The sequence below is a fragment of the Colias eurytheme genome, chromosome 6 (assembly GCF_061535395.1).
Source record: "Colias eurytheme isolate Ceu_HAF_F1 chromosome 6, ilColEury1 Martin Lab GWU primary, whole genome shotgun sequence".
Classification (NCBI taxonomy): Eukaryota; Metazoa; Arthropoda; class Insecta; order Lepidoptera; family Pieridae; genus Colias; species Colias eurytheme.
Window position 1 is genome coordinate 97,521 of NC_142985.1, and position 22,166 is coordinate 119,686.

The window sequence follows — 22,166 nt, forward strand, 5'->3', positions numbered from 1 at the left end:
CACGCACACAAAGCGGGCGCTTCGCGGGCCGGGACCGCATTTTTATTTTTGTATAATTACTTTATTTTACCACATATTTTACTATGCTATAATAATAAATATAATGCGTCTGGAATGACAAAACAATACATACACTGGCACTTTCATGTCACCAAAGCTTTGAATCGCCACATAAGCACGAGTGTAGTGTACCCTGGGCGCACTGGGCCCCGCCCTCTGCGGGCACCGAACGTCCCGGCACCTTCAATTGATAAGAGAACAAATTGCGTCCAAAGAGATAATAAGGAACTATCTGTGATGTTAGAGCACGGGAGCTCGTGCACACGCGGCTACGCACATATCTATCTTTATATCGTTTTACTAATAAAATATGTTTAAAAAATTGGATTTGTTTTATTACCCCACCTTCACCAACTTCTTCCACCTGAGCCAATCGGTGGTACATTTTATAGTTAAATCTAATCTCTATCGGTACAAATGGGAGCCGAGACGGACAGGAGAAATAAAACAATATCTGATTTATCTGTTTTATTAAAATTTAAAAATACTCCTAAAACAAATTTCGCTATTTTCACTTAACCTAACTATAAATAAACATACTTGATCGATTTTTAAATGTATTCGAAAGTTGAAATATTGGCTTCGCCTGCATTATCATCAGACAAAAATTTTTTTTAAGCTAAAATTTCATAAGTGATTAATTGTGGCGAGGCGGCGCCAGCGCGGCGGTGAAGGCGGAGAGCAGCGCCTCGGCGCGCAGGCGGCGCTCGGCGTCGCCCAGCGCCGCCAGCGCCGCGCGCTCGCCCGCCAGCTCGCCCAGCAGGCCGGCCAGCGCGCCCTCGCCCTCGCCCGCGCCCTGCCACGAGCCCCACGACGAGCGCGACGAGCCGTCCGACTCCAGCGTAGCGTCTGAAAGTGAAACACGGGATGAGCTGGTGTCAATTAACCCTATCTGCGCCATAGTTTGTGAGTCTGACCGGGCGGAGGAGCGTCGGGTTCGTCCAAGCGTACGAGACCTCGCCAGGGGTGAGCGTGTATCGCGGCGCGGGCGCGCGGCACGCCCCGGATGTCGTCTTCGTCCTCGTCTTCGCAATCGGAATGCGCCTGCAGAGGTACCAGCTCGTAGCGGCGACGCGACGCCCACGCCGCGAGAGCGGGGCTCTCCGGCTTCTCCGATAGCACGAGTCGCACTTGGGATATCCGGGAAAGGTCTCCCACGTGAATTAATCTTTGTTCTGCACACTCTTCATTCTGAAATTTGAAATGTATGTAGGTATATATGACTATTCATTTAATATTTATAATACATACCTGTTTGTCAACGAACACAATATAGAAAAATTATACCTCGCCATCGTTCAAATAAATGACATGAGCTTCGACGAGATTCGAAAGGTGCGTCGGGGGCGGCTCACCGTCCACCAGCGGCAGAACTCTCACGTCCGCACGATAGTATTTGTTCACTAGACGCCATATCCATTCCTCGCCGTTCAGATTGTGAGCATTTAAAGGTGATTCATTCTCGATAAGTGCTTATAAATGCAAAGAAAGAAGTTACAAGTAAAATGTGAATACTCATAAATTCTATAACATTTAAAATATATCTTACCAGATACAATTTTATAAGCAGACGCATTATTGTTTGCGCTAACTAAAACTATAGGCAAAGCATCATTTGTATGCATGTTAAATATTTTAAACAACTAAAATGCAATCATGATTTTTCACTATCAGCTGTTTACAAAATTACAACAGAGAGGTTGACAATTATTGACACAGAGGAGATTACCTGTCAAACAAAGAGTATACAAATACTACGCTGTCAAATGTCAATTTGACACGGTATAGATATCACGAAAGAACGTCCTACGGCAAAAATGTGATCATAAATTAATTGTGATGTGAACCCAAGGTGACTGGTGAACCAAATGTTGGCTGTTTTCCAATTACAGAGCATAATGCGACTCAGTGGCGCACAATGATTGAAATATTTAAATAGATATGTGTTCACATTTCACACTCCGTACGGTATTCAAAGTGGTAACACTCATGATGATATCGGAACGATTTTATCGGACAATGTGAAAGGGCAAATTGTATCCGATATCGGATATCGGCTATCGGCGTCCGATATCCGATATCGGATCGGATAATGTGAAAACGCTCTTAATCTTCTTCTTCTTTTTTGTTTATGGCCTTGTGGCTCGGAGCAATTAACTAGCGGAGAAGCTCGTAATTGCTCCGAGCCTTGTGGCCTCAGAGGAATAAACCTAAATAATTTATTGACATTATTAATTGTCAATTGTCGTTAGTGGATTATGTCATTGTCAGACGTCAACGCACAAAGTGGCACTGGCTATTTTGCCGAGATAAAAATAAACTACTTTTAACTTTTCGTATAGAAAACATAGATTCGGATATTTATTTTTCATTGAAGTATTGTAAATTTGTCGAGCCAAGTGATGGTTGATTAAAAAATCCCGATTGCGCTTGTGTCTAACAACATTATAAAATGAATAATATAATGTCTTGGACCGTAGAAGATGAGGCGATCATCGCCACCAACACGGACGCTACGGAGTGTAAACGGTGCGCAGTGGAACTAGGATATTGGAAAGACGAATACATCAAATATTTCGTAAAACATGCGGATAGGAAAGCCCCTGAAATAAATCGCGGCTATTATGCTCGGGTCAAGGCAATGGAGATGTTCATACATCAGTTTCTAGAAGTAAGCTGTAGACGCTGTACATAATATATCACAATATATTTTATCGAAATAATACGTTTTGCTATAAATGCAATATAGTTATACTTATGCAGTCAGGGCCTGTGTTGAATATATGAAATATTTGAAATAAGATTCTTAGTATTTTTAACAGACTTCAAAAAAAAGGAGGAGGTTATCAATTCGGCCGGTATATTTTTTTTATGTATGTACACTGATTACTCCGAGGTTTTTGAACAGATTTACATGATTCTTTTTTTTTTGATGCGGAATGGTGTCGAATTGGTCCCATAAAAATTTAAATCGGATAGGCCCAGCAGTTTTTATTTTATGAGCCTTTTTGTCTAATCTCGATGACTTAATTGAAATGTAGCAAGTAACTTTGATTCACTTCCCGGTAACCGATTGATCTGAAATTTAGTATACATATGTAAACTGGATGGCGATGAAACATTATCATGACATAGAGCTGATTTGATGATGGAATCGGAAGGTGGCCATAGGAACTCAGTAATATATTGACTCAACTTTATCAAGTTTGGGCTTGTTTGATTCGTGTTGAAATATACACTAAAAAGTATTAAATAAAAATAACTATGTTAAAAACAACCAACTTCAAAAACGGAAAAGTAAAAAATAAAAAAGATTTGATATTATTAATTACTACATATTACATGTTTAGATGTGCTATTTACTAAAAAGATTTGATGTCGGTGCACAGGCTTAATGCTAAGTGCTTAGTTCTTGGCAGCAACTTCAACTTCTTTGTTGAATTCCGTTTTTTAAAGTCGGTTGTTTTTAACATAGTTATTTTTATTATTAATTCAAATAGTTGGAGCACTGAAGCCGATTTATTCTTACATCACTCTTCCACTTTTATCCAGAAATTAGGATGAATGACTCATGAAACATAGACTTACATGATATTCTTCTCAAGTTCTGTGGACTGTGTACATCAAAGTAGATTTTATAATAAGATAAAATTTTTCCAATTGTAATATTACCAATTGATTAACTATAACATAATTAATTATAACTGTAACTAATTAATCAATTGGAATACATATTTTTCGAAAGTGAAACGTAAAGATTTTCAATATTTTGCAGAGGTGCGGCACTAAGTGTCAAATTATAAATCTGGGGTGCGGATTCGACACATTGTACTGGCGACTGAAGGACACCACTCAAGCCGTCAGCAATTTTATTGAATTAGACTTCCCCTCCGTCATCAGCAAGAAGTGTCAAATTATTAAACGCAACAAACAGTTACTCGAAAAGATATGTAACGAAGGTATATATTATGTTATCTTGACTATTCTCTTACGTAACTAGCTGGTCTGCGCCCGGTTGGGTGTCAAATGATATTGATATTTCATGTTAAATCTTAATCCATACTAATATTATAAATGCGAAAGTAACTCTGTCTGTCTGTCTGTTACTCAATCACGCCTAAACTACTGAACCAATTTGCATGAAATTTGGTATGGAGATATTTTGATACCCGAGAAAGGACATAGGCTACCTTTTATTGCGAAATAATATGTACCACGGGCGAAGCCGGACCTCTAGTATATTATATATATAAATCTCCTGTCACAAAGTTTGTCCTCAATGGACTCCTAAACCACTTAACCGATTATAATAAAATTCGCACACCATGTGCAGTTCGATCCAACTTGAGAGATAGGATAGTTTAAACTTTAAACATGTCGGTACCACGGGCGAAGCCGGGGCGGACCGCTAGTACTAATATAAACTAATGAATTATAATAACTATATACATATATATGTTTTTTTGTTTACTATCCATAACATATGTATATATTCTATGGAGTTTATTGCTGGTTCTTTTCCGTCAGTCCTGCATTCCGTATCAGTGGTCTAATCGGTAAAACTATGTTATGACAAGTTAGAAGTCTAATAGAATGAATAAATGTTTGAGTTTGGGTATGCTATATTGTGGAAGATGTGTATATTACACTATTATGCGATACATGATTTTGTTATATCTCAAAGAATTTAGGCGCCAAACGAATAGCTCAATACCTAAATATCGATCGCATCAATGTTTGTCGTGTAGTTTTAAAGATTCAACAGTATTATATCTCCAAGGAACATTTTCATTCTATATAATACTAGCGGTCCGCCCCGGCTTCGCCCGTGGTACATATTTACGTTTTCTCTACACAAAAACCATCCTCGTACTTCAAGGAATATAATAAAAAAAGAATTATCGAAATCGGTTCAGCCGTTCTCGAGTTATGCGCTTACCAACACATTTTGCGATTCATTTTTATATATAAGACTAGCGGTCCGCCCCGGCTTCGCCCGTGGTACATGTTTACGTTTTCTCTACATAAAAACCATCCTCGTACTTCAAGGAATATAATAAAAAAAGAATTATCGAAATCGGTTCAGCCGTTCTCGAGTTATGCGCTTACCAACACATTTTGCGATTCATTTTTATATATAAGAAGATTATGTTATATAACGATACGATAACGATAGACTTTTAAATGAATGTCGGTGGCGCCCTCGGCAGACGGCGAGGTGGTGCTGCGGTCGGGCGACCTGCACGCGGACGGCTACCACCTGCTGGCCTGCGACCTGCGCTGCGAGCGCGAGCTGGCGCGCAAGCTGGCGGCGGGCGGCGCCGTGCGCGAGCTGCCGGCGCTGCTGCTGGCCGAGTGCGTGCTCGTGTACCTGCGCCCCGACGCCGCCGACCGCCTGCTGGCGCAGCTGGCCGCCGCCTTCCCGCGCTGCGTGCTGCTCGTGTACGAGCAGTGCAACCTGGGCGACCGCTTCGGCGAGGTGATGGTGCGCAACCTGAGCGCGCGCGGCTGCCTGCTGGCGGGCGAGCGCCACTGCCGCCAGCCCGCGGCGCAGGAGCAGCGCCTGCGCGCGGCCGGCTTCGAGCGCGCGCGCTGCTGGGACATGGACGCGGTGTGGCGCGCGCTGCCCGACGACGACCGCGCGCGCGCCGAGGCGCTCGAGATGCTGGACGAGCGCGAGCTGCTCAGCCAGCTCAACTCGCACTACGCGCTCACCGTGGCCTCGCGCGGCGACCTCTTCGCCGACCTCGACCTGAGCGGCTGAGCCCCCCCCCCACACACACACCGCGCTCGAGATGCTGGACGAGCGCGAGCTGCTCAGCCAGCTCAACTCGCACTACGCGCTCACCGTGGCCTCGCGCGGCGACCTCTTCGCCGACCTCGACCTGAGCGGCTGAGCCCCCCCCCCCCCCACACACACACACCCCTCCCCCCACTCGCACACACACAGTCAGTCGTTCCTAACGAGCATTTCGCAGATCTTAGAGTAATTATGATGTATTGATTCTATAAAAAATAAAACTTACTTTACTATACAATAAAAAATCTCAAATAGTTCTACAACGTGTAATGAACGTAATATTTTTGGATATTTTAACATTTTATTAGATTTTTAAGAGCTTTATTTGTGAATTTTGCGAAACGATATTATAATTATTGATGAGTGTGTAGCGTTAACGTTCCGTTGATTCGTTCTGCAGATGATCGCTCGTAGTCTTCCTTATTTATTTATTTCTCAAAATAGACTAAAAGTTATATTTTTTCGGTGCTAACTCGAGTTCTTTCTGGATAAATATCATATTAACTTTACATTTAAGATGATTTTTCGGAGACGTAACTTGTTCATTATAACTCTTTGAAAATTATATACATATATGTAATTTATGACATAAAAATTCTATAGATCTAATTCTATCGTATAAATTATGGTCCGTAGTGATTTAGTACTCAAAGTATAGCGTCCCTAAACTAAAGTTATCATACACTACTGAACACTTCGGAATTATCAATTAAACTATCGGTATCGTGGCATAGTGTGAGTGTGTCTAAAGTATTTGATTAGATTTTAAAGTAAATTATATGGTTGTAAATATATTTTTTGTTGAAAGTTGTTATCGCGTTGTAAGTATGTGGATCTGAAGCGCACGCGGCGGGAGCGCGGGCTTCGGATGCGCAAGTGTCGCCTGTAGCTAAATATTAACGTGCAGTTTTTTGAAGTCTATTATCTACGTGTAAAATCAAAGTAGGATGTAACCATTTGTTGTATAATAATTGACATAATTTCGTAAGTGGCAGCCCCCGGAACTCGCATTCGATCCTGTGACCGATTGACTTCTGCCAGCGCCGACTCGGAGTTTAATTTTTTTAACAGATTGCGAGTACGCTAGTCTCATTGTAGGTATCTTTCAGTAGAAAATTATCGGTAGCGACATATCTTTGTAAATTTCTCTTAAAGTATGGAGCATATTATCAATAACACTTTAACAATAAAGCGCGTCACACACGATGAAGATACTATAATATTTTATCTTAAGATGCTGTTATATTTTATATTACAGTATCTTAAGGTATCCGGTATCAGCGTTCTGACCATCATTTTTCTTTTTGTCATTGCGTACTAAGACCCCTGTAGAACCGCCATCCTGTTACAATTGACCCGAAATTTTGTGTTAGTGTTTCGGGTCAGGATACCGGATACCTTAAGATACTGTAATATAAAATATAACAGCATCTTAAGATAAAATATTATAGTATCTACATGGTGTGTGACGCGCTTAAAACCGAGCCCCCTTACAGTACAGACCAAGTTGGCCGCACACGGGCCGCCACTTACGGGTACTTACTACTATTCTTTATTTATTGATCGGGATATCGATTATCATAACAATTAAGTGTTTAATATTTGTTTAAAAATAAATGCTGTATTTATGCAAAATGTAGTTTTATTAATTACCTGGCCTCATTTCTTCACATGGATATTGAACGTTGTTACTGTGCGCTAGCTGTGCCCAGTGGCGGGTTTACAGCCCGTGGGCTAATCAATTTTTGCCGCCTCAAAATTTTAATATCTTAGTCCACAATCGCATCAATTTTCTATCAATAAAACTTTATGATTTAAATCTTACTAAAATTATAAATGCGAATGTTTGTAAGGATGCAGGAAAGATGTTTCTTATTCTTTCACGAAAAATACAAATATTACTGAACCGATTACAATGAAATTAGGTATGGCTCTAAGATTCAGTAGGTAGGTGGTAGATGCTGTTACGTTACACCTTTCAAGGTACCAGCTGACGAACTTTCCGCCGACATAGTGCCAGCTGACATTAAATTTCACTAGTAACTACCATGTAAACGATCACCAGGTAAATTTTCAGTTGAGACGGAATAACTGAAAATAGATTTTTTTTCTTCATGTTGTGTGTCAGCTGAATGGTCAGCTGACTTTGTTTTTCTTTCAAGACACTACATAAAATTTAATATGACAATTTTTCAAATGAGAGGAAATGACTGAGAAAAAGATCGATTAATTTAAACCAAAAACGATACCTCTATCTCTATAAGATTAAAGATATTGAAGTAGTTTTTTATTTAACGAAAATTAGTCAATTTTAGTAGCGTATTAGTAATAGTAAGTAAGTAGTATACCATTGCGGAAAAATTTGTTCCTTGTCTATGAAATAAGATTTTGAGTAAGCTATACAGGGTGTCCCACTGTTGGTAGGTATACTAAGCTCAAAGGAGGTTATAGGTGGTTATAGTTTTGCATACGCTGAGTACGTAAAAAATACTTATAAAATTCCAGACGCATTTTTTTTTCAAATAGATGAATTTTTAATACTGTATGCGTACATCCATAAACAAGCAACCAGCCCAACTTTGACACCAGCACGTGAGTCGTGAGCTATCGATTATATTTTCATAGACAAAATGCTCATATTAGAGAAGCGGTATATGCCGGCTGCGCGAAGCTAGAGAAGAAAACATGGATTTTCAGGAAAAATTTAGCAAACATTTTTTGATGTAATTTTGTTGTTTATGTATTTTTTACGTGATCAGTGTATGCAAAACTAAAAGTCCCTTCGCGCTTAGTATACCCATAGTGGGAAACCCTGTATACAGATCATATGAAGAGACACAACATCACCATACAATTATTTAACCAAGAAACTGATTTATATACTTAAATTAAAACAAGATTTATAAGTTAGACTTTTTTTAGAATGAAAAGAATGAGAATTTTACTCACACATCGAAAATATCACCAACACATACCTACTAACTTTTTTCTATAATTGTCTTTCAATCAAAAAACTAGAAATCCAATATTTTTGGTTCAAGTTAAAAAATTATTATAAGCAAAGTACATAAGTATTAAAATTTTTTAAACTTTTATGGCGCGATCTTGTTAAGTATATTTATATGAAGGGCACCACGAAGTGAAAAATTTATACGACAATTATTTAAACATTTTTTTTAAAGTATGTATGTATCGAAACTACTAAGTCGGGACGGGAGGAGATAAGAAAAAAACTGGAATAATTTTACGTGACTTTATTTCAGCGTTTTAAAAAATATCGATACCTAATACAATTACTTTCCGTCGGTTTCTTCTGACGGGGTCCGACCCGAGCGGGAAGGTGGCGGTCTCATATGTGCGGCAGGCAGGCGGCGAGCGCGCGGCGCAGCGCCTGGCGCACGTCGGCGCGGCCCTCGCAGAACACGTGCGTGGCGCCGCGCTCCACGTGCACCAGCGTGTCGTGGCGCGGCAGGTGCACGATGCAGCCGTCCGCGCCCGCCTCCACGCGCGCCGAGCCCACGCCCTCCCGCGCCAGCGCGCGCACCAGCGCCTCCGCGTCCAGCGCGCTCCAGTGCAGGCGCGCGCTGGCGGCCGGCGCGGGCGGCGGCGCCAGCTCCACGCGCGCGTCGCGCACGCGCAGCTCGGCCGCCAGCGGCGCCGCGCGCAGCCCCGCGCCCGGCGCGCCCAGCGCGCGCGGCGCCGCGCGGGCCGCCAGCGCGCCGCACAGCGTGCCGCGCAGCGCGCGCCGCCGCACCGCCGCCGAGCGCGCCGCGCCGCGCCGCACCACCACGGTGGGCACGTCGGCGCTGATGTGCGGCCGCCCCGCGCCCGCGCCGCCCGCCGCGTACTGCTCGGGCAGCGCCAGCTCGCGCGGCCGCAGCTCGCGCACGAGCTTGTTGGCCTGCGAGTAGTTGAGCGACGTGTCGATGGGGCAGTGGAACGCCTTCATGCTGAGCGGCTGGAACGGCGCGAGAGCCTCCACGTGCGGGAAGTCCGGTTCTGTCCATTTATTATTAAAAAAACCATGTGAAAAATATATTTGTAATTTGGATCACCGATTAATAGCTCACATCATTAATAGTTTTATATTATAATTAATAATAACATTAAGAGAGCGTTCAAGTATTACGAAACACAATTTTTAAAGATTTTTGACCCTCCTCATTCCTCAAGTATAACGCGTTTCATTAAATTGAAAATTATTAAAGTAATTATTAAAGTATTACACGATAATATTAAAATGTCACGTAAACTGTCAAATACGGGCAATTAGAATACGTTTTTAAAATGGTAGTTTTATACATTATTCGACGAATAAGTTTTATCCAAGCATTGAAAAATCGGCCCTAAAGAAACGAATCTTCAATGGCGGCAAAGCTGACATTGACATATGGTAGGGTCAGTAAAAAAGAAAATAAAAATAATGTAAATGGATAATTATTTTATTAATTATTTCAAATTGTTTTTTGACCAACTTTTTTGTTATGGTATTTGTGCATTTATATGAATTACCATATTTACGTATACAGAATGCAACAAAATCCCCATAATACTTGTAATGAGCCCATAAAACTGAACAACTTTTCCCAAACAACATATTTTCTCAAACGATAAGTCAGGAAAAATTTATATAAGTCAGGAAAATTTCTATACGTCAGGAAAAATTCTATAAGCCACGAAAATTTCTATACGTGAGGAGAATTTCCGCAAAATTATATAGATAAGGAAAATTTGTATAAGTCAGGAAAATGTTTATAAGCCAGGAAAATCTCATAAGCCAGGAAAATTTCTATACGCCAGGAAAATTTATATACGTCAGGATAATTTGTATAAGTCAGGAAAATGATTATAAGCCAGGAAAATTTCTCTGCCGCAAAAATGTGTATAAGTCAGGAAAAATTCTATAAGCTAGGAAAATTTCTATACGTGAGGAAAAATTCTCATTGCCGCAAAAATTTCTATAAGTCAGGAAAAATCCATGTCGGGAAAATTTCGATAAGACAGGACAATTTCTATACGTCAGGAAAATTTCCATAAGGCCGGAAAATTTCTATACGTGAGGAAAATTTCTATACATCGGGAAAATTTCTTAAAGCTAGCAAAATTTCTATACGTCAGGAAAATTTCTATACGTCGGGAAAATTTCTTAAAGCTAGCAAAATTTCTATACGTCAGGAAAATTTGTATAAGTCAGGAAAAATTATATGTCAGGAAAATTTCTATACGTCAGGAAAAATTCTATAAGCCACGAAAATTTCTATGTAACGTAAGGAAAATTTCCGCAAAATTATATAGATAAGGAAAATTTGTATAAGTCAGGAAAATGTTTATAAGCCAGGAAAATTTCTATAAGCCAGGAAAATGTCTATACGTCAGGAAAATTTGTATAAGTCAGGAAAATGTTTATAAGCCAGGAAAATTTCTATACGCCAGGAAAATTTCTATACGTGAGGAAAAATTCTCTTTGCCGCAAAAATGTCTATAAGTCAGGAAAAATCCATAAGTCGGGAAAATTTCGATAAAACAGGACAATTTCTATACGTCAGGAAAATTTCCATAAGTCCGGAAAATTTCTATACGTGAGGAAAATTTCTATACGTCGGGAAAATTTCTTAAAGCTAGCAAAATTTCTATACGTCAGGAAATTTTCTTAAAGCTAGCAAAATTTCTATACGTCAGGAACATTTGTTTAAGTCAGGAAAAATTATATACGCCAGGAAAATTTCTTTACGTCAGGAAAATTTCGATAAGTCAATAAAAAATAATATTATAGATAAATTATGATAAAATACGTATTTAAGGCGATAGAAACGATTCGACTATTAATTTATATTTAAACATGGTATGCATAATAAATAACCTTATATTTCGTGTTTCTCAGAAATAGTTCAGAAGAGAACTTAATACAACGGTTCCGTTAGATGGGAGAGTATACGGAAGATTGCTCTAAACCGTTGTTAGGCGATTGTGAAGGTAATATTATTATTTATTTAATTTGATAGATAAATTAAAAAATTTAATCAGAGAGATAATGTAAAAAGCAGTTTTAATCCTACTAATATTATAAATGCGAAAGTTTGTGAGGATGTGTGTGTTTGTTACTCTTTCACGCAAATACTACTGAACCGATTACAATGAAATTTAGCACACATATAGAAGGTAACTTGGATTAACACATACATATAGGGTAGGTTTTATCCCGGAAATCCCACGGGAACGGGAACTATGCGGGTTTTCCTTTGAAAACAGTTCAGTTTAATAAATAAGTAAATTTATAAGTACATCGACACGTTTACAAAATATGTTCTAGGTCAAGAGCGTCGAGTTTAAAAATAACAAGATAAAATTACCAGTGAATATGACGGCGTGCGCCGGGTTGGAGGCCCACAGCTCCAGCAGATGCACGGCCGCGCCGAACCGCAGGCTCGGGTGCCCGCAGAACACCACGCACGGCTGCAACGGGGCGGGCGGTTAGCGGCGGTGTGGGCGTGGGGTGGGAGGGTGTGGGGGTGGGCGTGGGCGTGGGCTCACCTGGCGGAAGTCGGCGCTGAAGGCGAGGTCGTGCAGCGCGCGCGCGTGGCGCAGGCGGCCGGCGCGCACGAGCTGCGCGTGCGGGAAGGGCTCGTCGGGCACGTACACGCGCGCCTGCTTGCCGGCCGACACCCACTCGGCCAGGATGTTGCTGTAGGCCAGCGACGAGTCGGCCACGGGCGACACCACGTAGAGCGGCACGTGCGCCAGGCCGGCGCCGTCCAGGTGCGCCGACAGGCACTCGAGCAGGTCGTACAGCACGCCGCTCGGGTACACGGGGCACAGCACGCAGCCGCCGCCGCGCAGCGTGAGCGTGGCGTGCACGCACAGGTCGCCCAGCATGTGGTCGGGGTTGTGCGCCGGCGTCTGCGTGAGCGCGGCCAGCACGAGCAGGTCGGCGCCGCGCAACGCCGCCTGGTTGATGGGCCGCGGGTGCGTCGTCAGCGTGCTCGACCCGCTCACGTACGCCACCTGCGCCGAGCGCACGACACACGTGAGATCGGTTAGCTGTTTACGTCCCTTGCGGGAACCTAATCTATTTACATCATATATCAAATAAAAGCCTTGTCAGTTATTCCGTACATAACGTAATGTGAGCTACTACAGAAACATAGCTAAATCTATACATATAATAAAATCGTAGGAAAGTCAAAACTGTACATTGAATATTTTTTTAAAAGAATACTTGATCCATGATCTATAATCGATATAGAAGCCAAAAATATAGTTTTTAGAATTTTTGTCTGTTTGTCGGTTTGTCTGTTTGTCTGTTTGTCTGTATGTATTTCCGGGCTAATCTCAGAAAGTACTGCATAGATTTACTTCAAATTTTGCATGAATATTCCTAAGAGGTCGGGTGAGGATAGTTTAAACATATTATCATGATATCACCTTCGCGGGAGGAGCTGTGAACCTTTATTTTTCTTACATATTCCGTGTACTACGACAGCGTACAATCTAAAGACTCATGTTTAAATGTTGGTTTCGAGTAAGCCATGCTATTATCTAGCTTTACAAAATAAAAACTATGTCATTTACGTAATTTGGGCAGAGAAACAGTTTAATGAATTTAGTAGTATAAAGACAAATTTGAAACAGCGCCATCTATGAGATTTCGTAAAAATCAAATCAATTTACATGTTATCACTACTGAACAACTGTTGAAAATTAATAATTTAAATATAATCATGTTATTTATTTAACTCTTTAACCCATATCTTCCCTTCCCTATAAGGTGCGCTTATATTTCGTGTGAATATACTACATTTTTAAAAGTGAGGGTAGATGTTTATTATTTTAAGTCAAACTAGACACCATTACAATTAATCTAATATTGATTGTGTTCATTGGTTACATTTTTAATCTTCGTGTTTTATAAATTTATAAAGAATAGAAAAAATTCGATCACGAGGCGGGACTCGAACCCACATAATTTCGTGATCGAATGTTTCTATTCTTTATAAATTTATTATTTATAAATTTATATTTATAAAGCATTTGAATAAATAAATAAATAAAATTAAAATAAATGTCATAAAACCAAAAATATCAAATTCAATCTTCGTGTTTTGTGAATTTTCACCATGCGTTCCCACAAAAGGTAAGTTGTTACTTTTATAGGTAGGTATTTATTTTTATAATGATAGCAATTCATGTTTTTTATTGGTTTTATAATGGTTTTATATTACACTTTTAGAATGAAATAATAAAATGATGAATTCTTTTTGACTTTTACAAGATTTTGAGGTGCGTTGGGAACAGTAGTTTGTTGATAAAATTTTATATGTAAGTAGCTTTTTTTATTGATTTACAATTATTAACGTTTGATTTTTTATTTACAGATTCAATGTTCATAAAATTATATCGCCTTTGGAAGACTATTTCTGCTGACAATTTTACAACAACACTTGAAAATTGATGATTTGATGATGAAGATAGTGGCAGCAAGGATTAAGTGGAAATTAGTAATCATCCGCTTCGTCAATTTTTGACTGAAGTTAATGTCCAACGTATGGTTCAATCATTGGAAGTATCTCGGGTAATTTTGGAGGATATTTTTCAGGAAGGAGAGGAGGGGCAGCCAACCACATATCAAACTACTACGTTTTAGTACCGAAAAAAATGTTATTGCCAAATGAAACATAAATTTTGCACTCACAACTGTACAAGTTATGATTTTTATTCTGACTTTGCTGTTATCTGATTATAATATTTATCGTTATGGCTATCGAGGTACCGACCGTACTGGGATGAGAGTACATGATATTATACCTACTCATCATCCAGGATTGCTTAGAGCATTTTCACACTGAAAAAGATGTTTTCTTTGAATCGTAGTTGCTTCATTTATTTATTTTTAATCATTTTACATAATATGTTTTATATTTGCCCATTTTCATTATATTTTATAAATAAAATGGAACCAACATAACTTTGTTGTGTAGGTATCATTTCTCTATTAATAATCCGTAGGCATATTTTCCGAGCACCCCATTTAAGGTGCGGTCCTGAAATTATAAAAAGTTAATGTATACTTTTGCCTAATATAAGCTCAAGATCATTTTTAGATAAAAATAACAAAAAGAACTTATTTATTAAAATTTAGTAGATAAAAGAAATTATGTTACGATTTTATAAGAAAACACAGTATATTTATTAGGCGGCGGTGATCTCTTCCAGGCAAAAGATATTCATCAGCTCAATAAAATTGAATAGTTGTTGTTAGTTATTCTTTAAATTCACTGATTGTAATGAGCATTTCCGCATGCAAGTTGTATCGTAGTTTAGATATATCATAGTTTTGACACATTACAGTTCCAACAAAACCCTCAAATTTTTGAGCAGAGTTGAGCAAGATAATTTAAAAAATGTGCTGTGTTAAGTATTATAGAAAAGGTTAGTTCGTTGATAATTATCATTTCTTCATCATTTACATGGGTGTTGTTAAATGTTAGTAAAAATAAACTTTGACTGTTAATACTTTTGTTCAGTATTTACCTGTATGATTATTGCTTGGTAATTAATATGTATATTTTCATGTCGTATAGCTAATTATAAACATAAGTGTGATGTGAAACTAGCTGGATTTATTTTTACACACTCACAGCCATATATTTTATATTAAAATAGTGTAAATCATAATATTTTTTCACAATTAAAAATATTTCCTTTTTTCTGATGGTGTTGGCATCGAATTAAACCGCGCTGTCGTTTCGTTCACTAAAAGTGATGTTATGAGGACCGAATATGTAGCCGCCTCAACTTACGGAAACGAGAGTAACCTGCGTTGTCTGTTAGTTATTGTATAGTCGAATTTAACGTTACATGGAAATTGGAATCTAAATATATTATGTATACTTAGGTATATTAAATCTGTACATGAAATATATTTCCTAAATAACTATCACGGGGTGATTAGGGATCGACACTGATGCCAAAGAAGCAAACAGTAAAATTTTTGTCCGTATAACCGGTATAGAAACAAAAACTACTCGACGGATTTAAACGAAACTTGGTACAATTATTTTTCATATTCCTGAGCAGAGCAGTAACTCCATTTTTAAGCTTTCGTCGCGTGTGCAACCTTAATGGTTAAAGCTACACAGAAATCATGTATGAAAGAAATGTTCTCCTTATTATATAAAAAATATCTCCCGACATCATAAATGTCTATCTTTTATGGTTGACTCACAATAACACGTGTAACTTCCGATAGCTTAGGAGTTCGAAGCTTTCTGATTATATTTGTCTATAACACTCTCAGTCCGTTTTAACTCAATTTTTATTTTCATGCATCAGTGCCACCTAAAAAATCTTTATCTCGAAATTCGAGCAAAGCTAAGAAAATGAGAAATAAGAGTTCTCAAGAATCGTTAGAGGTATACTCTAGGCCGAAAACAACACGTGTTATGCCGAGAACCTGAAACCGCTTCACAACGAGAATTGCGGCTCACAGCTGACCGCGAACGGCATGTACTATCCCGTGAGACCGAAACCTTCACTGAGAGGGTATAACGTCTCACAGCTGATCACGGCCGTCACATTTTATCTCGAGAATCTGAAACTTTTACTCAATATGAAGACCGTTTGACAAATGATAGGGTGCACCATAATATTATTCGATCTCTTGAAGATGAACATGAGCATAAGCAATGACTAGAGTAGGGACGCGAATATTACAATTAATTGAGACAAAAACGATTATTAAGTTTGTTTAATGAAAGATTAAGAATTGAAACTATTCGGTCTCTGGAAACGGACGAATAGCGAGAGGCCCCTCTTACTGCAGACAGATTTCGCATAGTCTTAATGACTTAGAGGTAAACATAGAAGATCAATCTACGAATTCGGTGGTGGGGTCCGACAAATATAAAAGTGGGTTTTCTTATAACCTCACAATTGATTACAGATCATCTTCTGTATAGGCGATATTAACGTAGTATGTTATTTTTGTAATGCTTTAAAGTGGAGTAAGGAGTCGGCTTTCGTTTGAAGATACACCGGAACCTTTGAAATCACTACTTTTAGAGGAACATGACGTGCAATCTAAACAGTTCTTAGACAATATTCGCTCTTATAGTAGTGCGTTTCAAATGATCCTTTGGTGCTCAACAATTATCAGAAGGTCCTTTCATGCTTACTTTTAAGATACAAGGTCAAGTTTACCATTTGATAGGATCCCTTTTGCCTGAAGGCCAACCTAAGTTTCTTTAAATATATTTTGTATTCGACTACAACGAATAGTCGAATACAAGAATTATCAATATTTCTCGAATTTAAAACTGAACTCATTTCACAATTTTAGAACATGTTTCATCAGGTTAATTCGTATGTATGCAGTTTTAAATCGACATTAGAAGCTTTTCCTCAAGATGGTGATATTAATATAAGATTGTTATAAATGTCTATCGGCACTCAGGAACTCCCTGGGCGTGTATAACGCCCAGGCCACAGTATTACAATTTTTCCTACAGCAGGGCGACGAATGTATTTTCGCATAGCAAAGGAGGGGAACTCGCGGGGGGTCAAGTGACGCGGGCCACGTACCATTAACATGCTTAGTTTGTGGTACCGAGCGCGAAAGAAAGTCATCGTGTTTTTGTTTTGTTACTATGTAAACTAACGTAATTTAATACTTAGGTACATATTCTATAACGGTGCGCTCAAACTGTTAATCTACATTTAATTTAGATTATTATTTGAAATACTAAGTAATGTAGAATTTAAATCACATTCCTTCATGTTTTCCTCAGATTTTCAATTTTCTCCGATTTTAAGATTTTCAGAGTGTTCAATTTTAATGTAGTTAAATTTTATTAGAGACAATTAAGAACATTCAAAAATAAAGTGTCACGTATTTTTTTTAAACGACGAATGACCTAAAACGACGTAATCGCGGACGAAGTCGCGGGCAACAGCTAGTATAAAATAAAAAGACAGTTTTAGTTCTAGAAGCACTTTTGAACCGTCATTACATAATTTTTACATTTACCACCGATTCGGAAAGCGGTACCAATGGAGAAGAATCGAGACGAAACTCCATAGTTGCTCTTTTTAAATCATGTATTAACATGATTTTAAAAAAACAACTATGGAGTTGATATAATCTAGTTTTACAAAATTTTACATGTTGTATAATATTATATCATAATATGCCAAAGAACTGTCCTGTAGTTCTTACGCGACAACCCTCCATGGATTTTCATATATTGCGTAATGCTATAATAGGCTCTCATTGATTTAATTTTATTGTTACAATGAAACTGGACCATCAGGATGATGAAAATTGATGATGAAAAACACGTTAAAATATAATATGTGTGAATTGTTTATTTATAAATCGGTAAACTTTTAACAGTTTATACATAATAATGTCAGTGTAAACTACGTTTTCGTTTCGTACTTTTGAGAGTGTGTGTTAGTAGTCGGGATCTAGTTTTTAATCTTTATTTTAATCACAAAACATTAAAACGTTCGATGGGGATCGCGTCGGTACCTTCTCGTGCGCGGAGCGCAGCACCCAGTTGGCGGAGCCGAGGCAGAAGCCCGAGCTGACGGGCGTGGCGTCGAGCGCGCCGTACAGGTCGAGCCGCTCGTCGTAGCCCACCACGCGCACGCGCGCCAGCGAGCGGGCCAGCGCGCCGGGGGAGAACAGGCGGCGCCAGGCGCGCGGGCGCGACGCCTGCGCCAGCGGCGGCGGCAGCAGGTGCACCAGCTCCTTCCAGCGCCGCGCCGCGCCGCCGCCGCCCGACAGCCACTCTGACAGCTCCTCCAGGTAGAACCTGCCGCGTTAGTCCATATATGTATTGAACAAAGAGAATATGTAAACACAGATCGACAGACAACATTGTTTGACGAGACAACATCTTATAATTCGATAAAGCTGGCTGCATGCACGAAAAAACATGACTCATGCGGCGTTACCTCGCTCTGAGGCGTTTCATGTTAAGGCTTGAAGTGCAAGCGAGAGTGCGGAACGAGCGACAAAGAAGCACAATCGGCCTTAAGACGTTCTCACGTTCACCTATCGTCAGGAAATCGACTTTACAGGCAACCGAATATTTTTGTCAAACATCAGAAAAATACATATGCAAGAATAAAGAACTCTTTTCGAGAAATGCATATGATCGATGCCCACCTTCCTATTTGCAATGTGGGCTCGGTGGCGTACACCTGTCCCTTGAAGCCGGTGTCTTCGGTGATAAAGGGCAGAGCCATCATGCATGTGTAGTTGGAGATGAGGATGACGTCCAGCTGTGAGAAGTCCACGACCTTGTCCAGCGGCGGGCAGAATTCTGGCACGCTGTCCACAAACACTCTACCACAGCACTCCTTGAGCTCCTGAAATATTTCATTAACTTCTTCATAAACAATGTTCATTTGATTTTATTAATGATAGTGTAATACATAGTTAATTTTTTATATGCCTGGATATTTCATGCCATCTCTTTCCATATTTTTTAACTTGAATCTAAATAACTCATAAATACACATGTGCATTGCTTTTGTTAATATTTTCAATGACATGTATACTGTGTACATTAGACAACTTAAAAAAAGCAAATTAATAGTTTCACATGTATTTAAATTAACCAACAATTTTAGATTCAGTATTCAGGCAGATAGCTCCTACAGGTTATTGTTATGAACCAGCGGGATTCAATCAACTTTTGTTAATCATTTATAAAGTCAGAATTTCAAGCATTATAACTACAATTGACTCACCCCTTCTAGGAGAGGATCATTAATGTGTGGTGGGGTGTAGTTGGGCAGCGAGGCCAGGCGCGTGCTGGGCACGGGCGGCAGCGGCAGGAAGTTGAGCACGGAGTGAGCCGACAGCCCGCAGTCCAACATTATCAGCAGCTCTTTGAATGACAGCACGAAACATGGTTTCGATGCGTCGCTGCTCAGGCAATACTGTAAAAGGGCACAAAGTGTATATAATATTTCGTGTCTTATGAAGAACGGGAAAGATATAATACAGGGGTACTTACCAGTTTCATATTGTTATTTATTTATTCAAACCTAACCTATGAATTGATTCATTTTATTATGAGGTTTAACTACGCCTACTGGCGCATGAAATTGTAGATTTAAAGGTTATATTCTTAAATAATATCCACCGGTTTGGATAAGATTGTTGATTGATGTTATTTTATTAAGTATACATACTTTTTACACTTTGAGTATTACGTAGAATTGGTACATGATTTCATGGCTCTATAAGCAATTACTTAAAAAGAAAGATTTTTTTGTGGATAGGAATATTAACTATAAATAATCATAGAACAAATTGCAAAGAAAAACAAATACATCAGCATGTAAACCTGTCTACGATGTAAACCCTTTTTTAGAAATTAGAAGAAGCATCAAGCAGCACGTTGTCAATGTCAAAATGACAGCTTGACAGCACAGATAACTAATATATGTCGATAGTGGTGAAAATGTGGGTGAAAAAAATTTCTAGAAGATCTTTTAATTTTAGGGAAACTTTATTTCATTTTTTCACATATTGCACTACTATATAAGCGGGCTACTTACACACGTTCCGCAGGGCCAATCTCGGTTGCACGGCGATTGGAGCAATTTTAACCTTTCTCCAATTTGCCCCTGCTTGACTATATGCATCACAATTAAGGAGCCAATTTTAAGAGTACTATTCCAATATTGCCCCTGCTGAAGATAAGAGAGTAGCACAGATTAAGTATTAGTTACTTGAGAGTGCATCCTTTGAGGTCAGTGTTGCATCCACATTGCATTACTTATTTGTTGACAGATCGTTGAGTGTGTTGTTTGGTGAGGTTATAGTGGCTGTTTTCCAATTACAGAGCATAATGCGACTCAGTGCCGCACAATGCCGAATTATGCTGATGCTTAATTGGAACATGAAACGCACCAGCAGGTTGCGCTAAGTTAAGTGTTGAAAAAAAAAATATTCATAGAACTTAGCAATAACCTCATTAAGAGGGGGCATAAAGCAAAATAACCAATCTTCTATTAGATGATACGTGTAATATTCAAGACCAAATCTAAAAAATAAAATATATGTCAAACTAGATGATATGTTCAACGATTCTGTTTAATCAAAAACATAAAATATTAAAATTGACTCGATAAAAAAAAATCACCAAGATAGCTCTAATTTTCACACTTTTACGTTTTCTACTTGACATGGTAATACTTATTATGATTTTTTTTTCATAAACAATTATTTTAAAACATTTGCAAGATATTTGTCAGAGCATTTTGTGTAATTACTTTTAGTTTGGGTTTTATCAGCGATAAACCACTTTTGGCGCTCTTTTTTTCTCGAGATAAACGTTTGGTTTTGTCACGATAAAAGTGGTTTATCGCAGATAAAACCAAAACTAAAAGTAATTACACAAAATGCTCTGACAAATATCTTGCAAATGTTTTAATATAATTGTTTATGAAAAAAAAATCATAATAAGTATTACCATGTCAAGTAGAAAACGTAAAAGTGTGAAAATTAGAGCTATCTTGGTGATTTTTTTTTATCGAGTCAATTTTAATATTTTATGTTTTTGATTAAACAGAATCGTTGAACATATCATCTAGTTTGATATATATTTTATTTTTTAGATTTGGTCTTGAATATTACACGTATCATCTAATAGAAGATTGGTTATTTTGCTTTATGCCCCCTCTTAATGTGTAAATAAAGTGGTATACATAATAATTGGATGAAAAATATTTACGGTTATTTTAAGTAATTTGGATTTTGATTATTTCATTAACATTTTTTTCAATGTTTGTACCTTCATCCATACTTATATTTATTTTTTTAACACAATTTGAATTAACTTTGATTATTTCGAAAAAACTACAATGAAACGAAAGCTTTAAATTTTTTTCCAACAATTAAAAATTACTAACGATAAATCGATTGCATGCATTCAATAGGCTATTTGACAGTATAAAAAATAAATTACTTTTTTGTGTAATCCGTATATATATAAGGTTTTTGAAGCAATTTAAATTAATAAATGATATAAATAATAACTTATTTATTTATAAATCGTCGAGAAAAAACATCATATTTTTTAAAATGACCACGTGACCGAAAACATCCATGATTGGCTGCATCTGCCATGACGTCACAGCGGCGTAAATAACAAGTGATCCCAACGTTTACTCACGTCGTTGCTGAATTTCGCTTTTGGTTTTGTTTCTTGTATAACTTATTTCTTGTGATTCAAGGTGTCTGTAATCAGTTTTGTTCTTTATGTGTTATTTTTGTTTGTCATGGAACCTA

The 22,166-nt window shown here is 38.5% G+C and overlaps 3 protein-coding genes across 4 annotated transcripts; 1 reads left to right on the forward strand and 2 right to left on the reverse strand.

Moving 5' to 3' along the window:
* Window positions 1–515: 515 nt before the first annotated feature.
* LOC149907361 (uncharacterized) lies at window positions 516–1,744 on the reverse strand. The gene is made up of 4 exons (XM_090102359.1): window positions 1,610–1,744; window positions 1,348–1,532; window positions 978–1,251; window positions 516–909 (listed from the first exon to the last, which is right to left on the reverse strand). The coding sequence occupies exons 1-4, from the start codon at window positions 1,683–1,685 to the stop codon at window positions 698–700; spliced, it is 747 nt and encodes a 248-aa protein (XP_089958485.1). The 5' UTR covers window positions 1,686–1,744; the 3' UTR covers window positions 516–697.
* Window positions 1,745–2,310: 566 nt separating this feature from the next.
* On the forward strand, window positions 2,311–5,961 carry LOC149907362 (leucine carboxyl methyltransferase 1). Its single transcript, XM_090102360.1, has 3 exons — window positions 2,311–2,731; window positions 3,836–4,019; window positions 5,271–5,961. Exons 1-3 carry the CDS (start codon window positions 2,513–2,515, stop codon window positions 5,822–5,824), a joined length of 957 nt encoding a protein of 318 aa, XP_089958486.1. The 5' UTR covers window positions 2,311–2,512; the 3' UTR covers window positions 5,825–5,961.
* Window positions 5,962–9,099: 3,138 nt separating this feature from the next.
* IntS9 (integrator complex subunit 9) lies at window positions 9,100–20,603 on the reverse strand. Of its 2 annotated transcripts, none has more exons than XM_090102361.1 (7): window positions 20,432–20,603; window positions 19,616–19,807; window positions 19,029–19,231; window positions 18,387–18,672; window positions 12,392–12,862; window positions 12,211–12,313; window positions 9,100–9,859 (listed from the first exon to the last, which is right to left on the reverse strand). In XM_090102361.1, the coding sequence occupies exons 1-7, from the start codon at window positions 20,516–20,518 to the stop codon at window positions 9,210–9,212; spliced, it is 1,992 nt and encodes a 663-aa protein (XP_089958487.1). In that variant the 5' UTR covers window positions 20,519–20,603; the 3' UTR covers window positions 9,100–9,209. The 2 variants fall into 2 exon arrangements, with proteins under 2 accessions (XP_089958487.1, XP_089958489.1); XM_090102363.1 differs by lacking the exon at window positions 20,432–20,603 and adding an exon at window positions 19,885–19,965.
* Window positions 20,604–22,166: the final 1,563 nt, after the last annotated feature.

Excerpts from the sequence above, each read along its gene's own strand:
- LOC149907361 (XM_090102359.1), bottom strand. The coding sequence starts at position 1,685 with ATGCATACAAATGATGCTTTGCCTATAGTTTTAGTTAGCGCAAACAAT. Across the intron at positions 1,533-1,609 it reads TGCTTATAAAATTGTATCTG|CACTTATCGAGAATGAATCA; the intron begins GTAAGATATATT and ends TGCATTTATAAG. Across the intron at positions 1,252-1,347 it reads TTTATTTGAACGATGGCGAG|AATGAAGAGTGTGCAGAACA; the intron begins GTATAATTTTTC and ends TTCAAATTTCAG.
- LOC149907362 (XM_090102360.1), top strand. The coding sequence starts at position 2,513 with ATGAATAATATAATGTCTTGGACCGTAGAAGATGAGGCGATCATCGCC. Across the intron at positions 2,732-3,835 it reads TCATACATCAGTTTCTAGAA|AGGTGCGGCACTAAGTGTCA; the intron begins GTAAGCTGTAGA and ends AATATTTTGCAG. Across the intron at positions 4,020-5,270 it reads CGAAAAGATATGTAACGAAG|ACGGCGAGGTGGTGCTGCGG; the intron begins GTATATATTATG and ends CGCCCTCGGCAG.
- IntS9 (XM_090102361.1), bottom strand. The coding sequence starts at position 20,518 with ATGCATATAGTCAAGCAGGGGCAAATTGGAGAAAGGTTAAAATTGCTC. Across the intron at positions 12,863-18,386 it reads TGCGCTCCGCGCACGAGAAG|GTGGCGTACGTGAGCGGGTC; the intron begins GTACCGACGCGA and ends CGCTCGGCGCAG. Across the intron at positions 12,314-12,391 it reads TCAGCGCCGACTTCCGCCAG|CCGTGCGTGGTGTTCTGCGG; the intron begins GTGAGCCCACGC and ends GCCCCGTTGCAG.